The sequence below is a fragment of the Musca domestica genome, unplaced genomic scaffold (assembly GCF_030504385.1).
Source record: "Musca domestica strain aabys unplaced genomic scaffold, Musca_domestica.polishedcontigs.V.1.1 15, whole genome shotgun sequence".
NCBI classification, from domain to species: Eukaryota; Metazoa; Arthropoda; class Insecta; order Diptera; family Muscidae; genus Musca; species Musca domestica.
In genome coordinates, this window is record NW_026712207.1 from 842,747 (window position 1) to 864,351 (window position 21,605).

Sequence of the window (21,605 nt, forward strand, 5' to 3'; positions counted from 1 at the left end):
TTCACAAACGTTTATTAAAATCAATTATACGAGCTTAAACTAGTACGCCTTGTCAGGTTGGCTTCGTATCTTCAACTTTTTACATTTTAAAAATTCAGGGTTGTATCCGGGTTGCATGTAATCGTATATTTTCACATGTATGCAACAAAAGGTATCTACTACTACTTTTAACTTGACAATATTATTTACAAAAATTGTCTCCGAAGAATATAACGTCCATGTCGTGCTAAAAAAATAATTACTTTGGCGATTGCACCAAGCAACTTTCGTTTTGACTTCAGTTTCGGTAGTATTCGTTTATTAGGTTAGCACAAATAATCCGTAGTTTTTTTAAATATTAGAATATAATTGTAGATAGCAAACAAAATAATAATTACAAATTAGAGGGGGAAACAATTGAATGTCCAATAACACAAAAAAATTGTATACCTAAACAAGAATCCAACCCCTAAATTGGCTTAGGATTTCTCTAAAATATCTATAGGTTACATTGATGATGGATTACAAAACAAAGAAATAAATGTGGTTGTTATTTTATAATAAAAAATACATAAATTCTGCATACAATCAATACCACACCTCGAAAATAAAAGTATTATTAAAAAAATGATATATATAAAATAAAAAAATGTATAAATAAAAAGTCTTCCTAAATTCTAACAAAACAAGTTACTCGAAATCTACAACCTCACAGAAGAAAGTTTTTATGGAAGCAACCTAAGTTTATGGCAAGAAGATAAGCTCGATTTGCTTTCATGAAAATTTTCAGTGTAGGATCTCGTTTAGAAAAAAACATAATATTGATGTTAATTATAACATCTTGTTTATTTATCTATTTTAAATTAAAAAGAGAGGAATTGCTGTTCTAAATAAAATTAAATATGAAAATATTAAAAATAGAAAAATAATAAATAAAATGTTATTTTAATTATTTTTCAAAAACCTATAAAGGAATTGTATTTTCGGCATAAGTTGAGTTTAGGGGCTATGCTTGGATTGACCTGAAATTTTTACCGCAGGTAGGTATTTGTAACCTGATTACGGCAATATAATTTTTTTGTGGGGGAAATACCCGGTTACCCGGTTATTCGACCCAAAAGTTCGGATACAACATCCGGTTTATATCCGGTTCTACGTAACCGATATCAATAATATGGGTATCATTTGAAAGCTTATGAAAATATCTATCCAACAAGTGGTCATATGACGGGGCAATTGGAACCTGTTTCGGAGAAATTTAGGAAAATGTGCATTTTTGTATGAGTAATTTTTGAAAAACCCATAAAAACTCGAAAATGGACCCATTATAGGGCCTTAAAATCTGTACACAATATTATAGCTAACACTATTGCCTTTCCAAAATGGTGTCATATGTGTTGATATCTTTTGTAGTTCCGAAGATATTGACTTTTAAAGTCGTTACTTATGAAAGCAGTTTGAGTGAACCCAAGTTTTGTGTCGGGTTTAACGTTCTTGTTAATCTGCTTTGTTTTTAATTTGGTGTTGTTAGAATATTATGGATCGCGTAGTCGGTGTTGGACATATCCCAGAGGAGAAAATCTTAAGCCCCGGTCGAAGGCCGGCTACTTACAAAAATTACAATTTTTAGAAAAACTATGGATCGCGTAGCCGGTGTTGGACATACCCCAGAGGAGAAAATCTTAAGCCCCGGCCGAAGGCCGGCTACTTTCGAAAACTACAGTTTTTAGGAAACTATTGATCGCGTAGCCGGTGTTGGACATACCCCAGAGGAGAAAATCTTAAGCCCCGGCCGAAGGCCCGCTACTTACAAAAATTACAATTTTTAGAAAAACTATGGATCGCGTAGCTGGTGTTGGACATACCCTAGAGGAGAAAATCTTAAGCCCCGGCCGAAGGCCGGCTACTTACAAAAATTACAATTTTTAGAAAAACTATGGATCGCGTAGCCGTTGTTGGACATACCCTAGAGGAGAAAATCTTAAGCCCCGGCCGAAGGCCGGCTACTTACAAAATGTACAATTTTTAGAAAAACTATGGATCGCGTAGCCGGTGTTGGACATACCCCAGAGGAGAAAATCTTAAGCCCCGGCCGAAGGCCGGTTGCTTACAAAATGTACAATTTTTAGAAAAACTATGGATCGCGTAGCCGGTGTTGGACATACCCCAGAGGAGAAAATCTTAAGCCCCGGCCGAAGGCCGGTTGCTTAAAAAAGCTATAAAGGTCAAAGTCAAATGCATCTAGACTGGAGAAAAATATAATTTAATGAATTCTATCTCTTATATCCACGGAACCACAAAATATATCAACACATATGACACCATTTTGGAAAGGCAATAGTGTTAGCTATAATATAGTGTATAGATTTTAAGACCCTATAATGGGTCCGTTTTCGAGTTTTTATAGGTTTTTCAAAAAGTACTCATACAAAAATGCAAATTTTCCTAAATTTCTCCGAAACCGGTTCCAGCAACCCCGTCATATGACCACTTGTTGGATAGGTATTTTCATAAGCTTTCAAATGATACCCATTTTATTGATATCGGTTACGTAGAACCGGATACAAACCGGATGTTATATTCGAACTTTTGGGTCGAATAACCGGGTAACCGGGTATTTCCCCCACAAAAAAATTACATTGCCGTAATCAGGTTACAAATACCTACCTGCGGTAAAAATTTCAAAATGATCCGAGCATAGCCCCTAAACTCAACTTGCTCCGTATTTTCTTTTGTTTTTGTGGCAGACAGGTTTGTATAAAAGGTGATTTTAAATAAGCTGTTAAAAATATGTTTGAGTTAATGCTGGAGAATATTCTACTGCGGCAATTGGACAGGAGACTGAATATATTTATGGTGATTGAATTTAGAGAATATAATTTTCTGAGTGATTTTTTTTATTATATAAAAGTAAATTCCAACTTAAATATAAACAATTCATCGGGTTAAAGCCAAAATATAGCAATTAAAAAGTGCTGTCATTTCTAAACACTAGAACATCTTTTTGTTTGTTATAAAAGCGATACACTAGAGGTTACATCAAATAATTCTTAATACATTACATTACACATTTAAAAACAAAAAGATCGCAATAATTATGTTTTCACCGAGGTAGGTACTTTGGGCAGACCAAATTCGTCCGTTTCGATGCCGCTCTGAAAAGAGAAATAAATCGATTATTATTGGAAAATTATTTATTTGAAAAATCAATTGATTAATTAAAAACTAAAAATATAAAATAAAAAAATAAATAAAATAATTAAATAATAATTCTGAGAGAATGTCTAATCAGTTTGACCCGGCAAATCTCATGGATAATGATTCATCTATTGCAAAATAGGTGGTAAAAAAGATCTATGGATTTGTCTTTTTGAGCTAAGACTACATAATTTTATAGAAAACTCGTTTAAACTGCGCAGAGCCCTAAAAACATTTATAGAAATATTTTGTAAGCATGGAAATTTTTAGTCTCCGTAGGCCTCCTGTGTCTCTAAGGCCTAAAAATGTTTGCACATATTTTTTGATGACCTCTGATATGAGGAAACAATTTGGCTTAATCATTTATTTTGAATATTAATTGGGCAATGATTCAGAGCAAAAAAAGTCTAGTCACTTTGATACAAAAAATCTCGCAGATGAGTCCCCCATTAAAGAAGAAAGCTTAATGAAGCTTCGTATGTGCATGACAGCTTCCTTGCAATCAGGTATCAGGTCTTGAAAGCAAGAATTGTTGCCTGAAAATCGTCATTTGTCACCTTTGACTGCATCCGTCATAATGTTATATGTGGTGAAGCCTATCAAGCCAAAGAGACTTTTGAATTTTGTATTGCCCTACTCTACACAATTGTCTCTCCGAATCTGTCACAATCACATCATATCACATTTACCCACTCCTTCCACTCAAATAAAGTTAGTTTTTTGAGAATACCCAAAAGAAAATCCATTCATATACATTACCTTATTACCCGGTACCAGACTATCAGCTCCCGGCTCACGATCGGGAGCGGAAGGTGCTTTGACAACATCATCCAAATAGCTAGTATCATCATCTAGGGCAATTTCATCTCCCAAAGCAGCCAATTCAGCTTCCAGTTCATCATCATCAACCTCGGGCATGCCATAAGTACGACCCATGACCTCTTGCACGTCATCGGCTTGTTCCAACATATCGGCCATATCATCATGGATATCTTCAATCTCCTCAATATTGATTTTCTTGAATTCCTTTTGCATTTGCTTGACACCAGCCTTCATGGCCACCACAGTGGCCTGGGTATCCTTCAAGGATTGTGCAGCATAATTGGCCTGTTCCATGTTGAACGATTGATTGCGCAAGGCTTCAACTTGTTGTTCATAGCTAAAGGATATATAAAATCATTATTTATAGGAAATATAAATGCATTGAGTAGCTCTTACGCCTTCTTCTGTTTCAGCACACGCATTGCCTTTTGTTTGACAGAATTCTTGGCCGGTCCCTCACGCATCTTGGACATTTGTTCACGATATTTACGCAGTTCATTTTCCAATTTATTAACTTTTTCCTCAATGTTAGCTGCGCGTTCATCAACCTGCCAATAAATAAACAATTGAAAACAATGGAATTTTTTTCAGATTTTCTCATTGGATTTTTCTGTGCTTACCCCCTTGATGCAGTCATTAATGTTGGGTGGGGGCACCTTTTCCTTTCCTCGGCCAAACAAACGATTCATCTTATTGGCTTTTATAAAATAATTATTAAAAAGATAGTAATAAATTAATTAGAGAGTATTAATTGATTTGTTTGATTTATACACAGCCAGTTTAGAACAAAGATGACTAATTTTCTGACGTCCCAAACAACGAAGCTGAACGATTTTTTTCGACGGCGGCATATAATGGAAAAAGAGAAAACAGAAACAAATGACAACGTTGAAATCAAAGCAAAAAACAAACTTCAGTGACAAGGGTTCTATAAGACAGAACAAGTCACCCCAAGTATATTGGTCGGTTGGTGCTTGCAAAAAAAAACACTTTTAGTTGGTATTTGAACAAATATTCATTAAGAAGTCCAAGTTTGGTCAAAAATAAATATTTTTTAAAACATCCACGTTTGGTCCCAAAAACAATATTTTTTGAAAAATAATATATTTTTTAAAAATCCACGTTTAGTACCAAAAACAATACTTTTTTTAAAAAATCTACGTTTGGTCCCAAAAACAATATTTTTTGAAAAATAATATATTTTTTAAAAATCCACGTTTAGTACCAAAAACAATACTTTTTTTAAAAAATCTACGTTTGGTCCCAAAAACAATATTTTTTTTAAAAATCCACGTTTGGTACAAAAACAATATTTTTTCAAAAAATCCATATTTCTTGGCCTCTTGGTCCTAAAAAAAAACTATTTTTTAACAAATCTACGTTTATTGGCCTCTTGGTTCTTGAAAAACTATTCCTTAAAAATCCACGTTTATTTCGTCCTTGAATAAATATTCTTAAAAAATCCGCGTTTAGTTGGTCCTAAAAAAATGTTCTTTAAAAAATCCACGTTTAGTTGGACCTAAAAAATATTCTTTAAAAAATCCACGTTTAGTTGGACCTAAAAAATATTCTTTAAAAAATCCACGTTTAGTTGGCCTTTGAAAAAGTATTCTTTAAAAAATCTACGTTTAGTTGGTCTTTGAAAAAATATTCTTTAAAAAATCCACGTTTAGTTGGTCTTTAAAAAATATTCTTAAAAAAATCGACGTTTAGTTGGTCATTGAAAAAATATTTTTTAAGAAATCCACGTTTAGTTTGTGCTTGAAAAAAATATTCTTTAAAAATTCAAGTTTATTGGCCTTAAGGTCCTTGAAAAATATTTTTAAAATAATCCATATTTATTTGTTATTTGCCTTTGCCCTTATAAAAAATTAATTTCATTGGTCCATTTTTGTGACCTTTCTCATCATTAAGCTGTTTTTAAGACTGGCAATGCCGTATCACATTTTATTGTATGGCAACACCCGTATCAGAATTTCATCTTCTTTCGTATTCTCACAATTTCATATTCTTTGATTCGTTAATTCGCAGAAACTGGCATTCCTTCATTCTCTCCCATTCACAGAATTTGGCATTCTTCCTATTGTCTGACAGTTCTAAAAGTCGAAAACAAAAGAACAGCTGATAAAACCAATTGCAAACTTGTCAAATTCTGTCAAATTCAAAGTGAACACCGAACTTACTTGACACACACATAGAGCACGGTGAAAAGAAAAATAAATATTTAATATTATTTATACATATTAAACAAATATATATTCTAAAGAAATAGAAGAATAAAACGTTCGGTAATTACGAAAAAAAAAACAAATATAAAATAAATTTAAATGAAAATAGTGTAATAAAGTGCAAAGGAATTAAGGAAAATAAGCTCTCATCCCCTGTCAAGAGGAAATGAAAATGTGAAATTTGCTCAAGTGAAAAAAACAAGTGTCTTAAAATAGCAAAAAAAACCCAAGATAAATAAATATTTTTTACAAACAAAAGCAATATTTGCCAGCTCAGAGCATGTTCCATAAGTATTAGGGGAGACAAAAGTAAATTCAAGGCAGCTGAATGTCATTCGACTAAGGTTCTTCTGTTTGTTCATTACCACCACCAACCAACCAACCATCTCTTTGTTTGGAATTTCATTCTGTGACGTTTGTCGTTCGTTGGCTGTCTTCACCCACTTGTTTGTTATACATTTTATTCTCAAACAAATTAACAAAGTTCACAAAGAATCACAAATAAAGCAACTGCTGACATAGCTGGGACCACACGTAGAAGTCTACACATATCACTGAAATCACACAATGACGCAGTTACTCGCAAATTGTCGTTAGAAACCAATGGGAATTTTTGCCAAACTTTTACCTTCATTACAAATATCACAAATATACGAATAGTGCGACACACACATAGCCCACAATTTCGCTTACAAGTACCAAAAACACCCACGTACTAGCGAAAGGGGGCAACAAACACTGCACGATACACATTACTTCCGTGGCGGCTGTGTGACATCGACACGAAACGTGCAATACTACCCCTAGTTAACTGTTGTTTCGTTGGAGTTTTTGTTTTCGTCACCTCTCCACCCCTTCACTTGTTGGCTGGGCTATTATGGAAAGTTCCATGATTTTGGCTGCTCTACATGGTGATGAAACAATTTATGCAAATTTGGGAAATATTGTGGAGCCCGATGATGAAGAGATGATGGACGATGAGGCAACAACCACGGCCCATTCCATAATGCAAAACATATTGTCGACAATGGCTACAACAGTGGAGAATGCCGCCAGTTTAAGTGCGGCTGAGATGGCATCTACCACCTCCACTACTGTGGCACCAGATCATGATTCTACCGTCTCGATGAACAATTTCTATCCTGCATTGGTCCAGTGCTTTGGTATCATTATTTGTGGGTAAGTTTTGGAAAAAATTTAAATAAGTTCTTATAGACTCTTTAGAGAGTTAAATAAGGGAACAAATTTAGATAAAGTCGCCAACATCCATATGGAGCACCTTCTCTAGAAAAAATCCACACAGTAGTAATCGCAAATAAATTTTTGAAAAATGATTTAATTTTAATTAGCATTATTGTTTCTAAATCAAATTTAAGATTTTCTTCAAAGTACACATTTCAATAAGATTTTATGAGAGCTCCACCGACTTCCGTTAGACCTAATTCCATGGAGCTTCCGGGTAGATTCCGTAAAGTGGGTTCTTCATTAATTCTTCTACTATTTCTCATCATAAATATGTGGGCATTAAATGAAAGCATTTTTCCCATGAAAAAGGTCTCTCTGTTTACTTTTCCAACAGGAATTGTTTTGCTGTTTCTTTCTGAGAGAGTAAGGTAGTTGCTCTTCTCTTGTGTGAGTACATTGCAAAAGGCATAATGAAGGGATCGTTACAAAGACATGGATCAATCAGCTGATTTTTCAGAAAAGAACAATTGGTTCGCCATAGAAAGAAATCAAGCGCGCATAAATGTAGTACTTTATTAAATAAAAATAAAGATAAGGTTTGCAAATTCCAGAATAAAAATGTTCTAAAGTTGTTTGCGGACAAACGATTCACCGGAGTAAAGAAGAGTTGCAGGTGATTGACGAGAAGAAATTTACTCGGCATGAATTTGCAAAACGCCCTATGTTGCAGAAATTTGGCGAATTCTAGTAACAAAAATTTTTACAAATTACAATGTTTCATTGGAAAAAATTGAATTTGCTGAAAGTACTCTCCCCCGACTTTTCCAACGCCGTGTTTCTTGTGAGCTCATCCCTAATATTGGGCCCAAAAATTAGCTTAGGATCAAATCATTTTTACTGCATACAATTTGTATGGTAATATCTACAAGTAAGTCCTTTTTACACCCACAGCCATATGGCTACGTGCCTCATCGGAATAACGGATTTAGACCATAGGTCTCTTTGGACCAACTCCATTTCAGGACATTTGGAGTCGTACAAGTGATGTCCGTCTGTCTGTCTGGTGCGCACGATAACTCTCGAAGGGTGTATCCGATTTGGTCCAAACTTGGTAAACGTAATATTATTGTCAAACTTATATCGAATTCGGAGATGGGCAATATCGGTCCACACCTTCTGGTACCTCCCCACAGAAAAAAAGGATAATCCGATTTTGCTCCAACTTTGTGAATTATAATATTTGCACAAGTGCTAGGTCAGGTGCGAAAATGGACTATATCGGTCAACTCCATCAATTACCTCCCTCACAAAGGGTCAACATTTTGAACAATTATAACTCTTATAAAATGTGATGTAGAAGTCCGATTGCCTTCAAATAACACACATCACAATATCATTATTAACCCAAGCTCTGGTGTGAAGATGGAATATATCGGTCCACTCCTTCTGGCACCTCCCTCACAAAGGGCCAACATTTTCAACATTCATGAACCTCATAAAACGCGAAATTAACATCCGATTCCATTCAGATTTGATACATCTCATATTTCCATCAACGCAAGATCTGTTATAACGATGGTAGAGATCTACCCATACCTTCTGGTACCTCGCCCACAAAGGGTTACAGTTGTGAATAACCAAAACGGTAATAAAATCCGAAATAAGTATCCGGTTCTCCTCATATTTCACACATCCCATTATTTCTACCAACACAAGATCTGCTGTGAAGATGGGATATATCGGTCTACTCCTTCTGGTACCTCCCCCACAAAGGGTGAAAATTGGGAATACCCATAATACGTGAAATTAATATCCGATTCCATTCAGACTTTTCAAATCTCAATATTTTTATCCACACAATACCTGTTATGAAGATGGAAGTGATCGGACTATTTCTTCTTGTACCTCCCCACAAAGGGATCCAGATTTTGAACAACAAAACGCTCAAAGAAAGCGAAATAAGCATACAACTGTCATCAACTTTCACACATACAAGCATTTTTGTTAACACAAGATCTATTGTGAAGATGATATATATCTGCGAACACCTTCTAGTACCTCACCCACAAATGGTCGTCAATTTCAATATTTTTATATTTCAAAACATGCGAAACAAGTCGAATTCTGGCTCGTCGCAATTATTGTAACCTATTTATTTCGGTCCCCTATGAATTGGACAATATTGGTCCATTCCATTGGAACCTACTTCACAAATTTAATAATCTTTGCAAAAGTCAAAATATATTTGAATAATCGAACATTGGCTGAGGGTATACATCTGTCCGCAAAACCGACGGATACTTTTAACTTGTTTTTGGAACGCTTTGACCTGGTTTCATTTGAAACTTTGCAGTTTGATTTCAACAGACACACTTGTTATCTTTCCAACTTAACTGGTTCCCTGTGGTTGCTAAACGCGCCAGAATATTTGAACGTCCGTATTCTTTTCATTTCGATCAAAATTTTTTCAATTTCAAAATCAATATTTAAAGCCTTTAACGCGGTCGTCCTATCTTTCTGGATTGTCAGCCTAGAATCATAGACCTATGACATATTTTGATGGTCTTTTGCTAACTTCTACCCTAGGATGGAAAGCCTACTTCAAATTCATCCTTTGTCTATGACCAAAATATCGTTTTCGAACTTTCCTTCCATCACAAAAATGGATTTTAAAAATGCAATATTCCCTCCCCTTATGATTAGCCCTTCGTGACACAATATTACAAGCTTTTATTGTATAATCCGTTTCGCCAAATTTATTTTTAATTGTTTGTTATTATCGCACAAATAAAGAGGCGCTTTGGAAATCAAATCCATGGTGATATAATGATTGATTGCCTCGATGTGGATGAATGTATGGCAAATTCAATCGGTGAATGACTGCAAAAAAAAAAAAAAAAAAAAAAAAAAAACAAATTCTTATCTCCGTTTGTAGACACAGTGACTGAATGCATTCCTTGTCAGTTAGCAAATTGACCATGAACCTGAACAATAAACTTCATCTCTGAAGCAATTTATTGGTTTGGATATATTTATATTCCAATTATTTTTTATTTTATTTTTTTCGACCTTTTTTAAGAGAGAAAAGATTCATGCATTTTGTGATATCGGCCATATTTATAAATGCTCCTATTTCCTCCTTGTGGGAACTTTTGAGGAACTTCATAGAATCACTTTCTGAGTCGATTTATGCATTTCAGTCCGTCTGTCCGTCCATGAATTTTTTGAATTAAAAGCAGCTCGCATGTATTATCCGATGAGATAATTTTTTCCAAACATTATTTTTTGACCCAATGAAAATCTGTTCAGATTTAGCTATAGCTCCCATACAGGGTAAGATAAAAAACTGCAACAAAGTCAAACGCCATAATCTTTACTTTTTTTTAATTTTACAGAATTAAAGCAAAAAATGTCGGTAATAGCATCAAATTTTAGTATAAGTTTAGATTTGGTCGAATTGGTCACATTTGGCACGAATTATGGCCTTCAAACGGCCAACCTTGCTTTCCTAAATACTTCGGACACAAAAGACCAATGGATTGGTATCCGGAGATTTTGGTGGCCATTGTGCGCTGAACATGAATCGAGGAACCTCATTTTGTAACCATTCTTGGGTGGCGCGTGCTGAGTGCGATGATGCCCAGTCCTGTTGGAATGTTGGACAACAAATATTTTCTCATCGGAGAAAACTAAATTCGGCAGTTCACCACTTTCGGCCAAGCGTTGCAACTCTTTAGCTCTTTTGCGACTCGGGTTTCGATCGAGTCTTTTCTTTACTTTTGGAACCATTTCTGCTGATGTTGCTGTTTTCTTCCGTCCACTTCCTTGATGTCGGTCTAAGCTACCAGCATCGCGGTAACGAGTGATGGTACGAGACACAAAAGATTTATTCACATTTAAATGCTAGAGTACTCTAACGGTAGCCGCTTGTGGTTTTCCAGCCAAATATAAAGAAATCACACTATCACGCTTGTATCCCATCACGAATAACTTTTTTTCTGGAAAATTCTCACCAAAATGCTTTTGTACGCTTGTAATCAATATAATGAGCTGACACTGGAATAAGTTTAACAGCCGTCGGACGAGTGGCTTAGAAATGAGAGCAGTCTGAAATTGGTGGCAGTTTTTTCATCTCATCCTGTGTGCACTCCATAACAATGATATTTGGTACCAGATATCGGATACAGCCCAAAAATACCTCTGCCAAATTTTATCAAGTACGGTTCAGATTTGGATATAGCTCCCATATATATCTTCAACCGATTTTGGCTTAATTGTGCACCAAATGGCTAATATCAGTCCAAATTACCTGAATTTTGGTACATCCAACCGAACTCAGTCTAGCAAGCAAGTACATTAAATTTGTGGAAAATCGGTTCAGATATAGCTACAGCTCCCATACATATGTTTCATCCGATTTGGGGTTTTAAGTCCCTAACATGCGTATTAAGCACTCCACAACAGTAATATTTGGTACGAGATATTTTGTAGAGCTCGAAAATGCCTTTGCCAAATTCTATCGATATCGGTTCAGATTTAGATGTAGCTCCCATATATATCTTCAACCGTTAATTGTGTACCAAATGGTCAATATCAGTTCAAATGACCTGAATTTTAGTACATCCGAACGAATACACTCTAGAATCAAGTACATCGAATTTGGTGAAAATCGGTTCAGATATAGCTATAGCTCCCATATGTACGTTTCATCCGATTTGGTGTTTAAGTCCCTCACATTTTTAATATGCATTCGAAGCAATGATATTTGTACCAGATGTCTTATAGAGCTCGGAAAATACCTATCCAAAATTTTATCGAGATCAGCTAAGGTTTGGATATAGCTCCCATATATATCCTTATTGCGATTTACGGTTTATTGTGCAAATAATGGCTAATATCAGTCCAAATGAAGTGAATTTCGGAACGTACGTTTTCATTTGGTGGGACTCGTCTCCGATATCTATTGTTTTAATATAATCCTTCTCGAAGTGATATTATGGCCTCCTCTATAGCATGGTTGATTGGTATAAAAGAGGGAGACCCTCAGATTAAGTGAAAATCAATTCAGAATTGGATATGCCTCCCATATATTAGTTCCCTCTGAAAGCAAATTATAATTGCTCTAAGGCCAAATATTGATAAGTGGTATGATCTACTTCAAATAAATTCTTTTGTTACGGGAGCTCTACTAAATATGCATTGTTTTGTAGGATATCATATCGTCGGCCCCGCCCGGTTTTTGACTTTTCCTTAGTGGTTTTCATTTCATACCTCCCCAGCAATTGGTAATGCAGACAATTTTTATTGCCTCTTAAACGTTTTCCAAAAGAATGTTTATTTGTAACCATGGCAGAGTGGTAGTGAAGGTGAAATGTTTGGAATATTCGGAAAAAAAAAACTAAAACTAAACGCTATAAACCTTTCTTTTTCATATGAAATGTGTTTATAGCCAAATCTTTGACCTTGACTAATAGTTCAGCTAACAACATCAAAACCTACTTTCAAATTCGCTTTTGGTTTGTTTGTCTTTTTTTTCAGGTATTTTATTTTCGTTTCGCTATTTTGTTGTAATGTGGGGAAAAGAGAATCAGACAATAAAAACCGGCAAAACTTAGACAAAGTTATTTGAACTTTTTTTTTTAAATTTCAAAATACCAATATCGTAAATAGCGAAACAAAACAAAGTTGTTAGTTGGGTCTATGGGATTTGTTTACCACAAACGAACATGACATGTAAATTGAATCGTCGTCATGTATTGGTAGGTATTTCCCGCAGCGGAACTGCAGCAATGTCTCGGCCATAGACTCGGTCGGTACAGGAAATCGAACTGTGAGACAACAACTTTTGTTCTATTGATTTGTCGTTTTGCCCGGGTGCCGTTTAAACGACACAACCACCATCACCACCACCACCTATTATGACTCAAATACTGGCATTTGTTTCAAGCGATTTGGGGGAGGTGCGGCGTAACCTTTAACATGTTATTATGGGGGAGCAGAGAGAGAAAAAAAAGAAAAATTACTTTGCATCCATTGACATCTGGCTGGTGGCTGGCGGTTGTTTTGCCATTCATGTTATAAATTGAAAGCTATTTAATACCTTCTCTCGAGTTAAATTGAATTGATTTTTTGTTTCAAAATTTGCATGTATCGATTTATTGATTTGCCTGTGTTTTTGTTCAATAAATCTCATTTAGCTTTTTGTTATAGTACGATAGGTTAAATAATTATATGATTTATGTCTAAATTTATAGCTAACAGCGGGCAATTAGAAATACATTGTATGCAGTAGCATGAAATTGTAATAAGAGGTTGGCTTGGAAAAAATTTACACGATTTGGATTTTACTTTATGTTTTGATCACGGGGAAGCCTGAAAAAGAGTAAAACCAAATGCACATCCCCAAGGAAATTACATTATGATATTCGTATCAAAAAACCGATCTTTTTGGACGAAATCAGCTTTAGGACATTTGGAGTCGATGTCTGCCTTTGGCATACCATAATTCTCCTCTCTGGAGTATCCAAATTGCTCAAAATTCGGTAGATTGAAATATTATTATCAAAATTATATGGAGTTCCCATATGCAGAATATCGATTTCCTCCTTCTGGTACCTTCTACCCAAAAGTTCAAAAATTTGCAAAAAAAGGTTATATATTTTGACTTTTGTTATGATTTTTCAATTTGTTGACCCTCTATGGAGTAGGTTTCGAAAGAATGAGCCAATATTGTCCCTTTCGTATCGGACCTAAATAAATATGATATAAATATTGCGACATGCCAGCTTTGGACTATATCGACTGCGTCCTTCAATTTACATGAGAACTTTAATATTTTTAGAAAATGTTAAAAGTGTACATACAGAGTGAGATAAAAAATCTGCAATAAAGTCAAACCTCATAATTTTTTTTTTTTAATTTTTATTGAATGAAAGCAAACAAAATGTCGGAAATAGCTTCAAATTTTAGGATAAGTTTAGATTTGTTTGAATTGGTTGCCATTGGCACGAATTATGGCCTTCAAACGGCCAATGAAACCGTCACACGCTGCCCGTATGTTGCTCTGCGGTATTTTGGCCCATTCCCGGCGAAGCGCTTGCTTAAGGTGATCGACAGTTTGGTATTTTTTAGTGCCAACCTTGCTTTCCAAAATACTCCAGACACAATAGTGGATTGGTATCTGGAGATTTTGGTTGCCATTGTGCGCTGGATATGAAGCGAGGAACATCATTTTGTAAATATTGTTGGGTGGCGCGTGCTGAGAGCGATGGTGCTAAGACCTGTAGGAATGTCTAAGGTCTGCAGCCAAAATGTCTGCATGTCCAAGGCTTTAATACACCATCCAGAATATTTTCGCGATAATATTCGACATTTATTCTGGTCGATTAATACGAGCCGAGAGCGACCATCAGCTGTCATGGCGGCCCACACCATCACCATGGCCGGGGCTTGAGTTCTGGTGACCAACCGAAGGTGCACATTTTCAGCTGACTTCGATGGCAAGTAAACACGATCATTTTGTTTGTTTACAAACTGCTGGGAGAGAAATGATTTCTCATCGGAGAAAACCAAATTCGGCAGTTCACCACTTCCGTCCAAGGGAAGCAACTCTTTAGCTCTTTTGAGTCTATTTTCTTTCTGTTGCAGTGTAAGGTCTTGCACTTTTTGGAATTTTAAAGGCTTTACCCCGAGCTCATTTTTCAAAATTTGCCAGATGGAATATTACGATAAGTTCAACTCCCGAGCCATTTTTCGGCCACTGCGACGCGGTGAATATCCGTTAACTCATAAAATGTAAAATTAATATCCGATTCCACTCTAACTATGCACATCTTAATATTTATACCAACACAAGATCTGCTGTGAAGATGGAATAAATCGGGCCACTCCTTCTGGAACCTCCCTAACAAAGGGTCAAAGTTTTGAATAACCAAAACGATAATAAAAATCGAAATAAGCATTCTATTCGCTTGATATTTGACACGTGCCATTAGTTTTGCTGGGAAAATGGGATACATCGGCCCACTCTTTCTTGTACTCCCCCAGAAAGGGTTTAAAACTTTCAAAAACAAAACGCGGAATAACCATCCAACACAAGGTTTGGCAGAGAATGGACCATTTCTTCTGGTACCCCCACGTAGGGTCGAGGATTTTGAAAATAAGCACCCAACACTCTTCAAATTTCACACATACAAAACAACTTTGCTAACACAAGATCTGTTGTGAAGATTATATATATCTGCGAACCCTTCTGGTACCTCATCCACAATGGGTCACAATTTTCAATACTTTTATCTGCCATAGCTTGCGGAACAAGTCAGCGATTCTTTGCAACTTGCTATATCTAAATATTTCTCTCAACCAGGAACGTGAGATGAATATGGAATTTATGATTGCGCATAAAATTTAATATAAATGTTCGATTTTCTTGTAATTTTGACCATACCAATGGAATGGAATACTTCAGTCGACTATATCTGGTACCTTACGCACATTTTAACATTTTCTAAAAATTATTACATATTTCATATAAGGTGAAGGAAGTAGTCGATATAGAGCCTAAGACTGGCACGTCACAATATTTATATTATATTTATGTCCGATGCGAAAAGGACAATATTGGCCCATTTCTTCAGAACCTATTTCATAGAGGGTCAACAATTTGCATAATCATAACGGAATTCAAAATATATTTTAAATAATTAAACATTGGCTGAGGGTATAAATGTGTCGGCAAACCTGACTGATTAACTTTTAACTTTTTCAAGATTTCAAATTACCGATTTCGATTACTGATTGATAGCATTGAATGTAAAAAAGTATGCTTGTAAAATTCCAACAAAACGCACCATATGGCGGTTCACTATTAATATGTTTGTATTCACCATTTAAGAAATATTATACATTCATTATAGGTATGTATATATGAACTTTTTTACCGCACCGCAAACCACTTGCAGACACAAGCAACGGCAATTTGCCACAAGCACGTGACTCATTACGAAAATAACAATAAATAAAAAATAAACCGCTTATTACAGACAGTGGAACGAACGATCGATCGATATTCACCTTCGTTTTCAGACTCACGTTCGAAATTTTCAAAGTGCATGTAATCAATAACACGAAAACAGAGAACAAAAAATTGTGTTACATGATAAATTTTTACAGCTATTGCACAACAATAAACAATTGATTCGTTTTGGAATATGTAGAAGGCTTTACAGGCAGTATTGCGCTTCCTCTGTGGATATGGAAAATTTTGGTTTTACTCAAAAGATTTGAGATGATACTCAATGGAATTGAGAGCAGCGTAGACTTTTTCAAAGGTATTATTATTCAAATAACTCTTAAATGTTATTTTCTCCATAGTAGAACTTGAAAGACCTTCAATCTGCAGAAAGCATGCAGAGGGGTCCATAAGAAACTTCCGAAGGTCTATTCTATCCATAAAAAGGGCTTTGGAAGAGTAGTCTTTCCGCCATAAAAGGCTGTTTAAATAATGATTTCCCCATAAACATCTTTGGAATGATTTTTGAAGGTCTTCCATAGGGTGTTTTATCTACAGAGGTCTCTTCTGAAGTATTTTTATACCCTTAATCATATGGCTAGAGAGGGTATATTTCATTTGATACGCCAAACTAGGTCTCGATCTAGCGATGTCCGTCCCTCTGTCTGGTACGCACGATAACACTCAAAGGGAGTATTCGATTTAGTTCAAACATGGATTAAGTTCGGAAATGGGCAATATCGGTCCACCTCTTCTCTTACCTCCCCCACAAAAGGTCGAAATTTTCAAAAAGAAAATATTTTACTGCACAGAAAGAAAAATGATAATCCAATTTTGCTCCAACTTTGCAAATTCTGGTATTTGCATCAGTGCTAACTCAGGTGCAAACATGGACAATATTGGTCCACCCCATCAAGTCCTCCCCCACAAAGGGTTAAAGTTTTCAATAACCAAAACGATTATAAAATCCACATTATTTCTACTAACACAAGATCTGCTGTGAAGATGGAATCCATTTGGTACCTCTTCCACAAAGGTTCGAAATTTTGAATATCCATGTAGCTCATAAAACGCGGAACTTACATTCGATTCCATTCAGACTTGGTACATCTCAATATTTCCATCAACACAATATCTGTTAAAAAAAGATGGTAGAGATCGGATCATTTTTTCTGATACCTCCCCCACAAAGGGTCAAAATGTTGAATAACGAAAACGATCATAAAATCCGAAATAAGTATTCGGCTCTCTTCAAGGGTTTCTGTTTAGAAAAGACCTGTAGAAGGCCTTCTATTTTAAGAAGACCTATGGGAAATCTTTTATATACCGAGGACCTGTAAGGTCTTCTGTCATTAGAAGAGGTCTTGTAGAGGTCTTCTATCTGTAGAAGATCTACAGAATGTCTTCTGCTTACAGATGACCTGCAGAAGGCGTTCTATCTATAAAAGGCCTGTAGAAGATTTTCTGTCTACAGAAAACCCGTAGAAGATATTCTGTCTTCAGGAGACGAAGCCCTTATGCCTAAAGAAGACCTGTAAAAGGTCTTCTTTCAAGAGAAGACCTGCAGGAGGTTATATGCCTATAGAAGATCTTCTGTCTTCAAGAGGCTTGTAGAAGTCCTTCTGTCTAAAGAGGACCTGTAAAAGGTCTTCTATCTAAAGAAGATCCGCAGGAGGTTATCTGCCTATAGAAGAACTGTTAAAGATCTTCTGTCTAAAAATACCGGTAAAATTTCTTCTGTCTACAAAAGACCTGTTGAAGATCTTCTGTCTACAGAAGATTTTTAGATGGTTTTCTTAATCTAAGAAGATCTGTTAATGGTCTTCTGTCTATAGATGGCCTGTAAAAGGTTATATGCCTATAGAAGACCTGCAGAAGAGGCTTGTTGAAGATCTTCTGCCTACAGAACACCCGTAGAAGATATTCTGTCTTCAGGAGGCTTGTAGAAGCCTTTCTGTCTAAAGAAGACCTGTAAAGGGTCTTCTTTCTACAGAAGACCTGCGTAGAACTGTTAAAGATCTTCCGTTTTCAGGAGGCTGGTATATGGTCTTCTGGCTAAAAAGACCTGTAAAATGTCTTCTGTCTACAGAGGACTTGTAGATGGTCTCCTTAATCTAAGAAGATGTGTTAATGGTCTTCTGTCTATAGAAGGCCTGTAAAAGGTTATATGCCTATAGAAGACCTGCACAAAGTCTTCTGTCTATAGAAGAACTGTTGAGATCTTCTGTAGATGGTATCTTAATCTTGTAGATGGTCTCCCTAGTCTAAGAAGATTTGTTAAAATTCTTCTGTCTATAGAAGACCTGTCTACAGAAGACATGCAGAAGGATATCTGTCTATAGAAGACCTGCAGAAGATCTTCTATCTATAGAAGAACTGTTGAAGATCTTCTGTCTACAAAAGACATGTAGATGGTCTCCTTAATCTAAGATCTGTTGAAGGTCTTTTGTCTATAGAAGACCTCTAAAAGGTATTCTGTCTACAGAAGACCTGTAAAAGATCTTCTTTCTACAGAAGACCTGTAAAAGATCTTCTTTCTACAGAAGACTTGTAGATGGTCTCCTTAATCTTCGAAGAGCTGTTCAAGATCTTCTGTCTACAGAAGACCTGCAGAATGTCTTCTGTCAATAGAAGACCTGCAAAAAGTATTCTGTCAATAGAAGACCTGCATAAGGTCTTCTTTTTTCGGAGAAACCTGTAGTCTTCTGTCTTTAGACAACCTTTAGCAGGTTGTCTGTCTTCAGAAGAATTTAAGGGGTGCTGCTATTTGGAAAATACCTATAGACGACATTCTGCCTTCAAAAGGCTTGTTGAATGTTTTTCTATTTTAAGAAGACTTTATGAAGGTCTTCTGTCGATAGAAGTCCTCTAGATTGACTTGTATAGACAGAGAACTTATCGAAGGTCTTCTGTTCTTATCTGTCTTACTTCTAAGGAAGACCTTTAAAATCTTCTGTCTATTAGAGGCTATTAAAAGACATTGTTTACATAGAAGGGCTATAGAAGACCGTATAAAACACCTTCAATCTCCAGTTATCTCTAAAAAAATTTCCAGTCAAGTTATTTTCCATTTATGTTGGCATTTTGCATTTGCCAGCAAAATAAAAGTAAAACTGAATTTTTATTGTTGCATAAAAATTCAATAAATTTATAATTTTAAAACAATTACAAAATAAGAAAACTACGCCATAGATTCATCTCCCGATCAGGTGGAACTAAAGACAGATAAAAATTGAAAATTACAGCTATGATGACAACACGCGGTGGACATTACGTATTACACTGTGACATATAATTCCGAACGTAATTGACTGTGAAAAACTTCATACAACAAAGAAAACAAACAAAAAATAATTTACGAGTAGCAACTAATTTGTTGGTGGATTGAAAGATAGGTAGATAACAACAACGACGACATATCCAACAGAATCTGAAAAAAACAAACAATATTAATTTACAATCAAAATACCGCGTTTCTAAATTCCAAACAATGTGTTATCGATTCCAGCTCCTCGTGGACTTGTGGAACAGATAAATACAATTGTTTGGTTTATTGTCTCTCCGTCTTGCCGGCAAAACTTGGATTTGTTTGCGCCACGCCACGCAATTAGACCGGCGTTACGCCGCCCCATTTTCAATTGACATTTTTTCGTAATTGTTCTTAAATGCCTTTCTAGTTTTGTAATCTCATCGGTATTTTAGATATATATTTTTTTATATTTTATCATTTCACCTGAAACTATAACAAATAAAATTGATAATTAATTTTCTTCTAATTAAATTACCGAGTATTTAAGGCGAAACTAATTGGGCCTATTTGTATTGTAATACCGATTCGTGCATACAAATTGGGTGTTTATTTAAAATAATTTTGAAATTATTTTTTCAAATAAAAAAAGCTGCAATTTGTGTGATGTAATTTGTTTGCAATTGCGTGAAATAATCTCTTTGGAAAAAAATAAACTCTCTACGGATATTAGGCCTCCTATAGACAGTAGACCATTTATAGGTCTTATCTATATACTGGAATTTTTGTAGGTCTTCTGTAGGTAACTGACCTTTTGTAAGTCTCCTACAGATAGTAAACATTCTGTAGGTCTTTAACAGATTGTAGACCTTTTGTTGGTCTTCTGTAGATAGTAGACCTTGTTTAGGGATCCTAGATAGAATGCCCGTCAAGATAAATTTAAATTAAATTAGCAAAGACATAAACCAAGGTGATTTTTTCTCACGTTCGCAAAGGGAGAGAGAGAAAGAGAGATAGGGAGAGATGTAGAGAGGGAGTAGTAAACCAGAGAACAATTAAAGGTCTTCTGTCTATAGAACCCCTGTAAAAGCTTTTCTGTCTATAGAAGACCTGCAGTAAGTCTTAGGTCTAAAGAAGAACTGTTGAAGATCTTCTGAAGATGGTCTCTTAATCTTGTAGACGGTCTCTTTAATCTAAGAAGATCTGTTAAAATTATTCTGTCTATAGAAGGATTGTCTACAGAAGATCTGAAAGAGAGAGAGAGGTCTTTCTCTCTCTCTCTCGCTCTTTATTAATACTTTGCGAACCGGAGAAAAAAATCACCTTGGTTTGTGTCTTTGCTAATTAAATTTAAATTTATCTTGACGGACATCTAGATAGAAGATTTTCTGCAGGTTTTCTGTAGGATTCCTACAGGTAGTAGACCTTCTATAGATACCAGACCTTCTGTAGATCTTCTCTATATAGAAGAACCTCTGTAGGTTTTTATAGATATTACACTTTCTATATATTTCTCTAGATAGAAGACCTTCTATTGGCCTTTAGACCTTTTTAGGCTTTCTACAGATATTAGACTTTTGCAGGTCTTCTGTAGATAGTAGCCCTTCTGTAGGTCTTCTATAGACAGAATACCTTCTCTAGGCCTTCTGCAGATAGTAGACATTCTATAGGTCTTCTATAAATAGTAGTCCTTCTCTAGGTCTTCTATAGATAATATACCTCCTGTAAGTCTTCTATAGACGGAAGACCCTTCGTAGATTTTCTATGGATAGTAGAACTTTTGGGAGTCTTCTATAGATAAAATACTTTCTGTGGGTCTTCAATAGATAGTAGACCTTCTGTAGTCTATTAAAGATAGTAGACCTTCAGTAGGTCTATTAAAGATAGTAGACTCTATTTAGGTTTCCTATAGATAAAAGGCCTTCTATGAAGAGAA

At 35.5% G+C, this 21,605-nt stretch overlaps 2 protein-coding genes and 1 long non-coding RNA gene across 3 annotated transcripts in view; 1 reads left to right on the forward strand and 2 right to left on the reverse strand.

Annotated features, from left to right (window-relative positions):
* Positions 1 to 2,858: 2,858 nt before the first annotated feature.
* Positions 2,859 to 4,810, reverse strand: LOC101897020 (charged multivesicular body protein 5). Its single transcript, XM_005191570.4, has 4 exons — positions 4,620 to 4,810; positions 4,396 to 4,547; positions 3,937 to 4,336; positions 2,859 to 3,134 (listed from the first exon to the last, which is right to left on the reverse strand). The coding sequence occupies exons 1-4, from the start codon at positions 4,686 to 4,688 to the stop codon at positions 3,075 to 3,077; spliced, it is 681 nt and encodes a 226-aa protein (XP_005191627.1). The 5' UTR covers positions 4,689 to 4,810; the 3' UTR covers positions 2,859 to 3,074.
* A 973-nt stretch (positions 4,811 to 5,783) lies between these two features.
* On the reverse strand, positions 5,784 to 6,241 carry LOC131801211 (uncharacterized). Its single transcript, XR_009341741.1, has 2 exons — positions 6,183 to 6,241; positions 5,784 to 6,095 (listed from the first exon to the last, which is right to left on the reverse strand). It is a non-coding gene; the product is annotated as an uncharacterized LOC131801211 (long non-coding RNA).
* LOC101897195 (integral membrane protein GPR155) overlaps positions 6,165 to 21,605 on the forward strand; it is a 59,975-nt gene continuing 44,534 nt past the window's right edge. The window contains exon 1 of the mRNA XM_059119449.1: positions 6,165 to 7,406. Within this exon, the coding sequence (XP_058975432.1) occupies positions 7,105 to 7,406 (302 nt within the window). The 5' untranslated portion in view covers positions 6,165 to 7,104. The remainder of the gene's footprint in view (positions 7,407 to 21,605) is intronic.